Below are 12,827 nucleotides of genomic sequence, written 5' to 3'. Positions count from 1 at the left end.
CACGTGTAACCACGCCACCCCAAGACCTCCACATCCGGCTTCTTGACCTGCAGGATCGTCTGAGACCAGCCACCCAGACAGCTAATGAAACTGTGGGTTTGCACAACCGAAGAATTTCTGCACAAACTGTCAGAAACCGTCTCAGGGATGCTCACCGTCCTCACCAGGGTCTGGACCTGACTGCAGTTTGGAGTCGTAACCAACTTCAGCGGGCAAACGCTCACCTTTGATGGCTACTGGCACGCTGGAGAAGTGTGCTATTCATGGATGAATCCTGATTTAAACTGTACTGGGCAAATGGCAGACTCTGGAGTATGGTGTCGTGTGGGCGAGTGGTTTGCTGATGTCAACGTTGTGAACAGAGTGCCCCATGGTGGCGGTGGGGTTATGGTATGGGCAGGCATAAGCTACGGACAACAAACACAATTGCATTTTATCGAAGGCATTTTGAATGCACAGAGATACCGTGATGAGATCCTGAGGCCTTGGTCGTGCCGTTCATCCGTCAACTCTATGCGAAGGAGATATGGCACGCTGCGTGAGGCAAATGGTGGTCACAGCACATACTGACTGGCTTTCTGATCCACATCCCTACATTTTTAAAAATGGTATCTGTGACCAGTCATTTGAAATCGAAATGAGAAGTTAATGCTTAAACTCACAAATGTCATGGCGTTAAAGCAGTTCTGCGTGGAAGAGTGGGACAAAATGTATCCACGGGGACGTGAGAGACTGATCAACTACAGGAAGCGCTTGATTGGAGTCATTGCAGCTAAAGGTGGCACAACCAGTTATTGAGTTTAAGGGGGCAGTTACTTTTTCGCATTGGGTGTTGCATAATATGAAATAAGTATGTAGTTGTTTGTTCACTCAGGTTCCGTTTATCTAATATTCGGTTTTAGTTGAAGATCTGATGACGTTCAGTATAAAAATATGCAAAAGTAAAGACCATTAGAAAGGGGGCAGATACTTTTTGATGTGTGTGATTCGTTGTGCTTTGTGTGATTAGCTACCAGCTATGAAACAAAACGACAAACACTTACTTGACATAAATATGCTCATACTTGACTCCTAACTCTATTTTTATTTACAAATGCGAGTGAAATGCTTGCACTTTGGAGCCCTGACCACCCGCCAATGTGGCTGGTGAAATAGACATCTTACCCGCCAATGCCAAAATCTACCCGCATTTGGCGGGTGTTAATTTTAGGCTCAGGTACATACCCCTTTGTTTTGCCGTGTGAGTAAATGTCTGTTGTACCGCATGTCTCTCGTCTGGTCCACATAGCACACAGGATCTAACATAGCACACAGGATCTAACATAGCACACAGGATCTAACATAGCACACAGGATCTAACCAAATGACAGGTCCCACAGAGGGAACTCTTTTTGTGATGAAGTTAGTTGCCATACACAGACAGCATATACCCACGTTAGGTTCTGTTCTTCCCCAGCCCATGCCTTGCCTTCTGAGTGATCTAACACACCTCAGTATTGCCCACTATCCCTGAACGTTGACTACTGAGTAGGCCAAGGGCAATCATGAATATCGTCACTCACTACTGTTATTGGTTCACTGTCATAGCACAAAGTCACCTGAACTTGCTAGTCCAGTTGAGGGACAAGTGGACATTTTGTCCTCTATTCTCCTCATCCTCCCCAACCACACACTGACACCCACGTTTCGGAGAAACATAAGTAATGCTGTCATCGAGTTAGTCATTGGCTGGTCATTATCAACATTCTTTTAAGTGCTCAATCTGCAAACAGAGTTTTGAATCGGTCTTGTTCAAACATACTTCTTTTTTTCTCTCTCTTCCCGCCCGCCTGATGAGTGAGTGATCCAAGATGCACCCAGATATCTAGGGTCTAACTGTAGAGGACACATGAATTGGCAGCAGGGAATTAAACATGATAAAAAGTTGAGCGGATCTCTTGGGCGAGAGTCATTCGACTTGTGAGTGTTGGTGTGGCTGATGTGATCTTAAGTGTGTTTTCTGCAGGTGTGTGTGTGTGTGACAACTGTATCAGAAGGAATGTTTTCAGGTGCATTTATTTCTTGCTGTTGATGTATATTCAGTGATTGGGCTCCGTTTTAGAAGCCATGTCCTCAGAGAGCTGTTACTCAGAGTGCAGGGAAACACAGTTTATTGGCCTCTGAGTTCACCCCTCCAAGAGTTCAGCAGCAGTCCACCAGAAGTGTGTGTGCATGTTGGGTGTGTGTGTGTGATTAGGCTTCAGGCAGAGCGATCCCTGTGAGTGTGCATGTGAGCATCTCGCTGTGTTTTCTTTTCCAGTGGAAGAAGGCAATATAAAAACATGGACCTAAATCCATACCATCGCTCCCAATCATACATTGATATGTGATTTAAAAAGAAAGTGGCACCCTATCCCCTATATAGTGCACCACTTTTGACCAGGACATATGGGGCTCTGGTCAAAATTAGTGCACTGTAGGGATAGGGGGCCATTTGGGACAGTTCCCATGTGAGACTTCCTGGTAAAAGAGACTGCTGTCTGAGTTCATGCTGAGTTTCTTCTTGCTGTATTTGTCCCCAGGCTGTTCGTTGCTACGCTTCTCTCATCTTGAAGGCTGAAGGAAAAGTGGAGCCAGAGTTATTCTGCCAGCTAGGCCACTTCAACCTCCTACTGGAGGAGTACGCTAAAGGTGAGATGACGCACCTCTTTCTCTCCCCCCTCTCTCTCGCTCTCCCCCCTCTCTCTCGCTCTCTCCTCTCTCTCTCGCTCTCTCCTCTCTCTATCGCTCTCTCCCCTCTCTCTCGCTCTCCCCGCTCTCTCTCCCTCCCCCTCATCCCCGTCAAAAGAGACAGCCATGTATACATTAATAAATAAATAATACAATCATGCAATCAATTTGACTTTTTTAAAAACCAATCTACCTAACAACATAATGGTAATCATTTATTTGAATGGTAAATCTCTATTGATTAACTGGGTAAATCAAGATGTAGCCTAGGCCTATCCACATGAATGCATATTCAATAGGAGTGTGTCCATGAATTTAGTTATTGAGCAATCCGCTTTGAAATCAGCGTATTTTGCGTTATGATTGGTGTTATATTATCACAAACAAAGTACCAGGGTAGTGAATTGATGAAAGCTTCAGCTGTAAGCTAGTAAGAAAAGTTAGCCTACAAAGCTGGAAGCTACCGGTATTTTCTTGCATTGTAAAGTGTTCTAGCCTGTATGGACATTGTTTTGCGAACAGTAATTAAGTCAACATTTCTACATGCCGTGTCGCATTATTTAAGTGCGTTAACTTCTGTGCAGCATGAGTGGGAGCTAACATGATGCAGTCCAGACTCCCAGTGCAACCTAACGTCAAGTGGAGCAGGCAGGGTGCTTTCGCTGATAGACAGTTGATCCGTGAGACACATTTGACTGAAGTACCAACAGTAACAAAAATTGTAGTACCGAACAAGTTGTCGGCATTTAGAAAATTGTACCGAATTGTACATAAAAACAGAATGGAAACATGGTTTCTGTCACGCTCGATTTCCTCCCCTTATTTGTTATTTTTACCCAGTCTCCTCCCCCCCACCTGGGTTAGGCTACATTTAATTTCAGTTAGATGCAATTGATCCCAACTTGCGTTGCTGAAAACAAAGCTGTTCTTATAGCAAAGTTAGTTGGTGTTAACCTTTTTGTATGTCTGGTATTTGATATCCCTCTCCTTTCTCTCCCGTCACAGCATTATCAGCATACCAGAGGTACTACAGCTTACAGTCCGACTACTGGAAGGTGAGAAAATACTAGACACACTCACACACACTCTTAAGGCTTCCGCATGCTTGGGTTCGGCTGGCATCTAGCCAAACCCAATGAGTGTGCTCGCAAACTCCCTTAAATAGTACTGTTTGTCCGTCTTTAGATGCCGTAGCCGATATACACTCCCGCAAAATAGTCAGAATTAATCTAAGAACTCAATACATCTGTCGTTTTTAATTTTGACGTTTTTGTCGGAGATCTTAGTCGCGCAATTTTACATCTAACTAAGATGTTTTGGTGCAGTATTTCTCAAGTGAAGAAAATGGGCATGAAAACAAGTCTATCCTTGAATGATGACAAACACTTCATTGAAGAATCCCTACTGTTGACCAATGACCGACGAAGGGGCGTGGACTTTGGCTCCTGAGCGTCGGCTTGCCTGAAGTGTGCACGAACAGCCGAAAAGCCCTTTCCGAAGTCCAAAATGAACAAAAACGTGCACAAACTGTTCCCAACAGTTTCGGATGGGAGGCATGCGGACTCCTTTACTCACACATTCATACATGCACACATCTATGGTGCTCCTATAGTAGTAATGTCTCCACTCTACTTCTACTGCAGATTATATTCTGCTCATCACAACCTGCAAAAGGATAGATTAACCCATTCACTGGCGACGAACACCGGCCAACCAACCAGACACAGGAAGTGTGTGTGGTTATGATTCAGGCGTTTGTCTGGAGGGACGCTGTGGGTTGTGGCTTTCAGATTAGACTCATTCTTTGCCTTTTCTAGTTGAATCGAGAAATCTGTGGGGAGATGTGAGCATTTGGTCGGCCTACATTGTGATTCCATTTGAGCGTAGGCCAGAGGAGACGATGCCCTAGAAGGCATTTGTAGTGCAGTAACCTGTCATTACACAAAGACTTCTATTGCTTGTAAAATGAATGGTCCATAACTAATGAAAACTGATTAAGACGGATCCCTTGCAGAATGGATTTCTGGAAGGGCTCCTATGCAGACAGTCTGGGATGCAGCCATTTTGGAAACATTGTTTGTGTGTTGGAGTGTGTGTCTGGCCTGTAACTAATTAGACTTAATGAAGCTCCGTGTGCATCTGCCTCTTTCAGAATGCTGCCTTCCTATATGGCCTGGGCATGGTCTACTTCCATTACAACGCCTTTCAGTGGTGAGTAGCTGTCTTATAGAACTAAGTATGGAAGACTAGATTATGACGGTGTAACAGGTATTATAACTGTCTGTTATTGTCTGGCTGTGTGTGCATGGGAAAGAGAGGTATGGTTTCCATGGTGACACCGTCACCAGTTGCATCCCAAATGGCACCCTATTTCCTTTTATAGTACACTACTTTTGACCATGACCCTACGGGCCCTGGTCGAAAGTAGCGCACTATGCAGTGAATAGGGTGCCAATTGGGAAGAACACTGCAGCGCTGACCCTCTTCTTTTTCATCTTCTCTGAGTGACGCCTCCCATTTAGAACTTGGCATATACTTATATCCTCTCTCTTTCACTCACTCTCCGTCTCGCTCTCTCTCCTCCTCCCCCAGGGCGATTAAAGCGTTCCAGGAGGTGCTCTACATCGACCCCAGTTTCTCACGAGCCAAGGAGATCCACCTGCGACTTGGCCTCATGTTTAAGGTCAACACAGACTACGAGTCAAGCCTAAAGGTACTCTGCCTGCCTCTCTCCTCCCCCAGTGGAGCCACTATAACATTTCCCACAGTTAGGACGTCCAGGGAGGAAGGTTAGTGTAGAATAACTTTTTTTTATATAGGTTTAATCTCAAATGGCACCTTATTCTATAGATCAGGGATGGGCCACTGATGGGGGTGGGGGCCACACAAAATCTGAACTCATCATGGGGGGCCTCAGTGGCTGGCGGGTCTGAGTAACCACAGCCATACTCACATGCAGCCAGAGCCGGCCCTAGTCTTTTGGGAGACCCTAAGCACAAACTAGTTAATTTCATGCAATTCTACTCATTTTGCCATGGGGCGGTGAGAAATGTTTTTAGTTTTTTAATATGATATCTGAGTGAGAGTGACATGCAAAATCAATGGGGGTCTGTAAAGAGGACTGTATAGAGGACTTGCACTTTGTGCAATCTCTTCATCAGTTGCCCTCTCTCTCGCTCACTCTCTCCTGCTCTCTAATTGCAGAGAGAGGCAGCTTGCTGAAGAATTGATTTCCTTGTGTCTGAGTCTGACAGAGAGAGTTAGGGAAAGGGAGTATCTCCATGCATGGGGATTCATGTAAAGGAATACCCTATTACGTGTGTTGTATTGTTCTTTTGTTTCTGTGTATTTCTTGTCTTTCGGTGGATGTTAATGCCTTGATATTCTCTTCTGTCGACAGCATTTCCAGCTGGCTTTGATTGACTCCAACCCCTGCACTTTGTCCAAAGCTGAAAGTAAGTACTGTGAATAATGCTAATTCAGTAATGCAAGTTTCCTTAATTTTTTTTAAATAGGCATGTTTAAACGCATGTTGATGTTCATTTGAGATTTAACTACAGAAATGTACTGGACAAATTGGCCAGCTGTATGTTGATTGAGAGTGAGAGTACGGATGGGCATGCGTAATCGATTACTCAAACTGATGTCAAAACTCGATCTTTAACCAGAGATCACATTTTTTTTCAAATACTGTCAAACTATTTGGTCTACATTTTGTCTTGAAGACAACATTAATTTGCTTTGACTCTAGTGTTCCATTTGTACGTGTGCATTTGCGGGACCCAACAAAAACTAAACCAAGCCAAGCATCACACAGTTCTGCTCCCTAAATTCCCTTTCCCCTATGTGTCTCGTTCACTCAATTGTGTTCCGACCGCTCCCTCTACACACGCATGCTGTGTGAGCCTACAGAAATAACTGCCTATAAAACGTATCTACCTGATGGGATACACAAGCTACATTCCTTGCCAAATGATGACAGTTTTATCACCAGTTAGGACTGGTTGACTGAAGTAGGAAAATGTGTGTTCCAACAATGAGCTGCAGTTTTGGAATAATTGCGTCATTTTCTGCTTAGGCTACTTTGTCCTTGTCACTAGTTACTACAGCCACAAAGTGAACATTGGCTATAGTGTAAAAATTCATAAAAACAATTTAATTTAAGGTTACGGTTAGGCATAACGACCCTACTTTGCGAACAGCTAGTGGCATTTTAGAATTGGTTAACCTATTACCCTCCCAAACATAGACCGGTTCCACACCGAAAATATGTAAAAACATTAGTTTGATAACGACACAGCGCGTGTTTTCATCAGAATCATTAAGCCTAGGCCTACTCACCAAACGGATGTCCTGGCCATAATTCATCCCCATGCAGTGTTCAATGTAGAATTGTTAATCCATTTAGACAATTCCAAGGAACAGGCAGAATAAACTACATTGAACGTCTGTATATCAAAAAGACAGATTTTAGTTTGTAACCCTGATTTTTTTTTTTTTTTTTTTACTTGCCAAATTGAGCCCCATTTTTAAGTGATCACTCTTTCAGAATAACTTTTCCAGACTCCGATGTGAATCACTTTGCACGATTCTGTTCTATTTTATTCTGGTATATTACATGTTCTTTTTTACTATAAAATGGGGAAATAAGAGCATCTTGTCTTCTAAATTAACAAAACAAGGCTTTGCCATTCTACAAGCAAGCGCCACACTGCTGAGGTTACTACCTTTTTGATGATTGTGTTCCACGATATAATAAAACCAGTTAATATTACAGTTTCAATAAATTCATCTTAAATGTCGCTTTGTTTGTTATTTACTGAAATATATGAGGAAATTTAGCAATTAGGATTCATTATCTGTAATGGTTATATTAGGCATTGTTGTTCACTGTTGGCATATAGAGAAATGCGCAAATATTTTTCCAGTGACTCCCTTGTTCAAAAAAGTTTTTTATTTTATTTGAGTACTTAACAGTCAAATGCCAATCCCTAATTGAGAGATTCTTTCATATAACCTTGAAGTTCCAGTCACAGACTTGAGGCATTCAAGACATACAATGTGTTCATCAGCCTATATCTTATTAGTCCATAGTTAAATAAAAGTGATTTACTCCTGCGTCTTATGCATCTTGGTTTGGAACCCAGATATAGGTTGTCCCAAATGGCATCCTATTCCTTATTTAGTGTACAACTTTTGACAATGGCCTATAGGGCTCTGGTCAAAAGTAGTGCACTGGATAGGGAATAGGGTGCCGTTTGGGACCCAGACCTATAGACTGGTTGCCTGACAAAGTCACAAAAACGATGCACGTGGATCGCAGAGGCAAAAGCCCGTGTGGCGTTATGATTCAGATAGCTAGCAACAATGACAAGAAGCTGCCATGTGGGGAAGCGTAGGTGACTCGTTTCAGCTTCTTGTATCTTATTGATACCATGTCTTGTTTTGAGGTATTTTGACTCATGTCACGTTTTATGTTAATATGGCAAAAATTTGCTAGCTACAGTGCCTTCAGAAAGTGTTCATACCCCTTGACATTCCACATTTTGTAGTTTGAATTCAAAATGGAGTAAATTCATTTTTTCTCACCAATCTACACACAATACCCCATAATGACAAAGTGTAAACATGTTTTTTGAAAATGTTGAAGTATCCTTTGTAGAAGCACCTTTGGCAGCGATTACAGCTGTGTGTCTTTCTGGGTAAGTCTCTAAGAGCTTTCCACACCTGGATTGTGCAACATTTGCCCATTATTCTTTTCAAACTTCTTCAAGCTCTGTCAAATTGGTTGTTGATCATTGCTAGACACCCATTTTCAGGTCTTGCCATAGATTTTCAATTAGATTTAAGTCAACTGTAACTCGGCCACTCAGGAACATTCACTGTCTTGGTAAGCAACTTCAGTGTAGATTTGGCTTGTGATTTAAGTTATTGTCCTGCTGAAAGGTGAATTAATCTCCCAGTGTCTGGTAAAAAGCAGACTAAACCAGGTTTTTCTCTAGGATTTTGCCTGTGCTTAGCTCCATTCCGTTTCATTTTTGACCTGAAAAACTCCCCAGTCCTTAATCATTACAAGCATACCCATAACATGATGCAGCCACCACTATGATTGAAAATATGGAGACTGGTACTCTGTAATGTGTTGTATTGGATTTGCCCCAAACATACCATCTTGTATTCAGGACAAAAAGTGAATTGCTTTGCCACATCTTTTGCAGTATTATTTTAGTTTGTTGTTGCAAACAGGATGCATGTTTTGGAATATTTTTATTCTGTACAGGCTTCCTTTTCCCTCTGTCAATTAGGTTAGTATTGTGGAGTAACTACAATGTCATTGATCCATCCTCAGTTTTAAACTCTAACTGTTTTAATGTCAACATTGGCCTCATGGTGAAATCCCTGAGCGGTTTCCTTTCCTGAGTTAGGAAGGACGCCTGTATCTTTGTAGTGACTGGGTGTATTGATAAACCATCCAAAGTGTAATTAATAACTTCACCATGGGATATTCAATGTCTGCTTTTAAATTTTTTACCCATCTACCAATAGGTGCCCTTCTTTGCGAGGCATTGGAAAACCTCCCTGGTCTTTGTGGTTGAATCTGTGTTTGAAATTCACTGCTTGACTGAGGGAACTTACTGTACCCCACACATACAATTTATGAGGTAGTCATTCAAAAATCATGCAACTTATTATGTGACTTGGTAAGCATTATTATTATTTTTGCATAACAAAGGTGTTGAATACTTATTGACTCAAGACATTTCAGCTTTTCATTTTAAATTAATTTGTAAAAAATTGGAAGAACAATTCCACATGTGTGTAGGCCAGTGACAAAACGATCTCAATTTTTAATCCATTTTAAATTCATGCTGTAACGCAACAAAATGTGGAAAAAGTCAAGGGGTGTGAATACTTTCAGAAGGCACTGTAGCTAACCAAAAACTGTAAATATATATTTGATCAGAATGAAGGGAGGTGGTGTGGTAGGGTTTAGCTAGCATACAGAATACATTACACTGCATGATGTTATTTCATAAGACTTTCTCCCTCTCTGCCGGCTCCTATCGCCTGGAACCTGTTACCTAGGAGACCCTAATACCCATCCCGCTGGAGTCATTCCAATCAGGCTTTTGTAGGAGGCACACGGACAAACACACACATCCTCTCTCACATCCTTTCTATCTCTGTCTCTCACTCACACACACACACACACACACACACATCCTCTCTCACATCCTTTCTATCTCTGTCTCTCACTCACACACACACACATACACACATCCTCTCTCACATCCTTTCTATCTCTGTCTCTCACTCACACACACACACATACACACATCCTCTCTCGGTCTTTCTCAGACACACAGGCGCTCTCTTTCTCTCTCTCTCTCTCACACACACACACACACACACACACACACACACACACACACACACACACACACGGGTACATCAAGGGCAGTCTCACCTCTGTGTATCAGTCTGGTTGGGCTCATTCACTCTGCTCAGAGACACACAGCACCGCTCTACAGACAAGTCAACCTGCTGCCACCGGAGGAGACAGCCTAGCAGCTCATCTGTTAAACACACCACTAACGTCAACACAGTGGATTAACTGCTATCAATTCTCTGTTTACTGGAGTCGTTCCATTTTGACCAGACTGTTGATGCTGAATGTTGGGATTTTTCTCAGAAGTAGCCAACAATTTGTATTTTTTGTCCTTCTCTTCCTCAGTTCAGTTCCACATCGCCCATCTGTATGAGATTCAGGTAAGCCTCGTCCTTTTCCTTTCGTCTTATTGAAATGTGTTTGTACTGAAGCTACGTGCTTTCCTTTTCAATAAGTATTCAACAACGCTGTTCAAGAATAAGGTACACTTTTATCCTGAAATGTTAATCATACAACTATTCTATGCTAGCCAGCTAGCTAGCGTTTTAGCAGCTAGGCTAAATGAACCGAGAGAGCCTTTTGTTGTGATCAAATGACGACGCATCATAGAAAATGAATGGGTCTCCCCCCTCGGCCAGTTCTGCGGGGTTGCCGTGGTAACAGGAGTCCCCTCTCTCTCTTTCTCTCTTATGCCCGTGTGATCCATCTTTCACACTGCTTTTGGCTTAAGCAGCAGCTCTTAATAATCGAACCATGTTGGCTGACTGACTGCAGTAGCACCACAGGAGAGCTGTGGGTCAGTCAGTGTTTTGCTGTGTCAGTAGGACGGTTGCTGCAGCAGAGAGTGGGGTTTACTAGTGTTCATTTAATCCATCAGTCTATTGGGAGTAAGATGTCTCAGTGCAGGCTAGGGACACCGCTTCATCTGTCAAATATGGCATGTCATTTCTTAGTCCCGTGTAGCTCAGTTGGTAGAGCATGGCGCTTGCAACGCCAGGGTTGTGGGTTCGTTTCCCACAGGGGGCCAGTATGAAAATGTATGCACTCACTTAACTGTAAGTCGCTCTGGATAAGAGCGTCTGCTAAATGACTAAAATATTTTTAAAAATCTCACCCTCCTTTTTTTCCCCTCGCTCTCTTTCTCCCGTTTCTGCAGAAGAGATACCGGGCTGCCAAGGAGGCGTACGAGAGCCTTCTGCAGACGGAGAATCTCCCAGCACAGGTGAAGGCCACTACCCTGCAGCAGCTAGGTAAGACCACACACACAGCTGATGAAATGAATGACCGGGTCTGGTACTGAATAAATGGATGGATGGATGAAATCATGGATAGTGATGGGAAGGTCGACCTATTGTCCTGTGTCCTCCCCTCCCCCTCTACTAGGCTGGATGCACCACACGGTGGAGCAGCTAGGAGACCGAGCCAATAAGGACAGCTATGCCATCCAGTGTCTGCAGAAATCACTGGAGGCAGACCCCAACTCGGGACAGTCCTGGTACTTCCTGGGCAGGTGCTACTCCAGTATTGGGAAGGTCCAGGATGCGTTCATCTCCTACAGGCAGTCCATAGACAAATCAGAAGCCAGTGCAGACACATGGTGTTCAATAGGGTAAGCATTAGACCGAACCTCTTCTCTCTCTCTCTCTCCCTCCCTCTTGTTTTGCTCTGCTATCACTCTCCCACTCCTCTCGCTCTCTTTTTGAATCTCTCACCATCTCATATCTCTCCCTCCTTTATGCCATTCTGTCTATTTAACCCTCTCCACCCCTCACTGCTGTGTCCTCTCTACCCCTCTTTTTCTATATTTAACCCTCTCCTCACCCCTCTTTCTCCCTGTCCCCCTCTCCTCTTTAATTTCCTCTCTCTCTGTCCTCTCTCCCTCAGTGTTCTGTACCAGCAACAGAACCAGCCCATGGATGCTTTGCAGGCGTACATCTGTGCGGTGCAGCTGGACCACGGCCACGCGGCCGCCTGGATGGACCTGGGCACGCTCTACGAGTCCTGCAGCCAGCCGCACGACGCCATCAAGTGCTACATCAACGCCATGCGCAGCAAGGCCTGCTCCAACGCCACCGCGCTCACACAACGCATCAAATGCCTGCAGGTGAGGAGAGGGAGAGAGGCTAGGGAGGGAGATGTTCAGTCCCAAATCAAACCCTAGCTCCCTACCGCTTAGATGGTTAGGGGAGGGATACTCCTGAGTCCACTGACCACTGGTTGGGTGCTTTTCTCACCTGTTGTAGATCTGAAAGAATTTGGACTGGTGTCAGCAAAGTGGGAATGTTTTAATCTAGCCCTCTTGTTGACTAGGTCGAGTTTCCGCCATGTTTGCACCCATTCCATCCTTTCAGATCTAAAATGGGTGTTCAGGGGCTTAGAGTTGATTTGGGACTGGGTAAGAGAGTGGGAGAGGTTGAATCCCACTGCTGGAGAGACCTATGATCAGAGCTGCTGGGGTACTCAAATGTGACTATTCTGAACTACAGATAGTGGAAACAGATGATGAATACCAGAAGGCAAATCTGTGTGTTTTCACAGTGGAACCTGGCTCCTCCAGTCCCATACCCCATGTGTCTTGTCCATTTTGATGTAAAAACATTACCCCGCATTCATCTGTATGCATGAATGAGGGAACGTTCTCCAGTCACCAGTAATGTGAGCATAATTCCCTGGCATTAAGACAACGTAATGGTTTGTTTTAATGATTATGTGTTGTGTAAATTCATTC

The 12,827-nt window shown here is 43.7% G+C and overlaps 1 protein-coding gene across 1 annotated transcript in view; it reads left to right on the top strand.

The window, feature by feature from the left end:
- LOC311123882 (lysine-specific demethylase 6A-like) overlaps window positions 1-12,827 on the top strand; it is a 38,209-nt gene that overhangs the window by 10,708 nt on the left and 14,674 nt on the right. The window contains exons 3-11 of the mRNA XM_084198102.1: window positions 2,562-2,670; window positions 3,715-3,764; window positions 4,862-4,920; window positions 5,302-5,422; window positions 6,110-6,164; window positions 10,445-10,479; window positions 11,256-11,349; window positions 11,483-11,708; window positions 11,984-12,203. Of these exons, the coding sequence (XP_084054228.1) occupies window positions 2,562-2,670; window positions 3,715-3,764; window positions 4,862-4,920; window positions 5,302-5,422; window positions 6,110-6,164; window positions 10,445-10,479; window positions 11,256-11,349; window positions 11,483-11,708; window positions 11,984-12,203 (969 nt within the window). The remainder of the gene's footprint in view (window positions 1-2,561; window positions 2,671-3,714; window positions 3,765-4,861; window positions 4,921-5,301; window positions 5,423-6,109; window positions 6,165-10,444; window positions 10,480-11,255; window positions 11,350-11,482; window positions 11,709-11,983; window positions 12,204-12,827) is intronic.

Source organism: Coregonus lavaretus (genome assembly GCF_964263955.1).
Source record: "Coregonus lavaretus genome assembly, contig: HAP1_SCAFFOLD_2097, whole genome shotgun sequence".
NCBI lineage: Eukaryota > Metazoa > Chordata > Actinopteri > Salmoniformes > Salmonidae > Coregonus > Coregonus lavaretus.
This window is presented reverse-complemented; position numbering and strand designations above follow the sequence as displayed.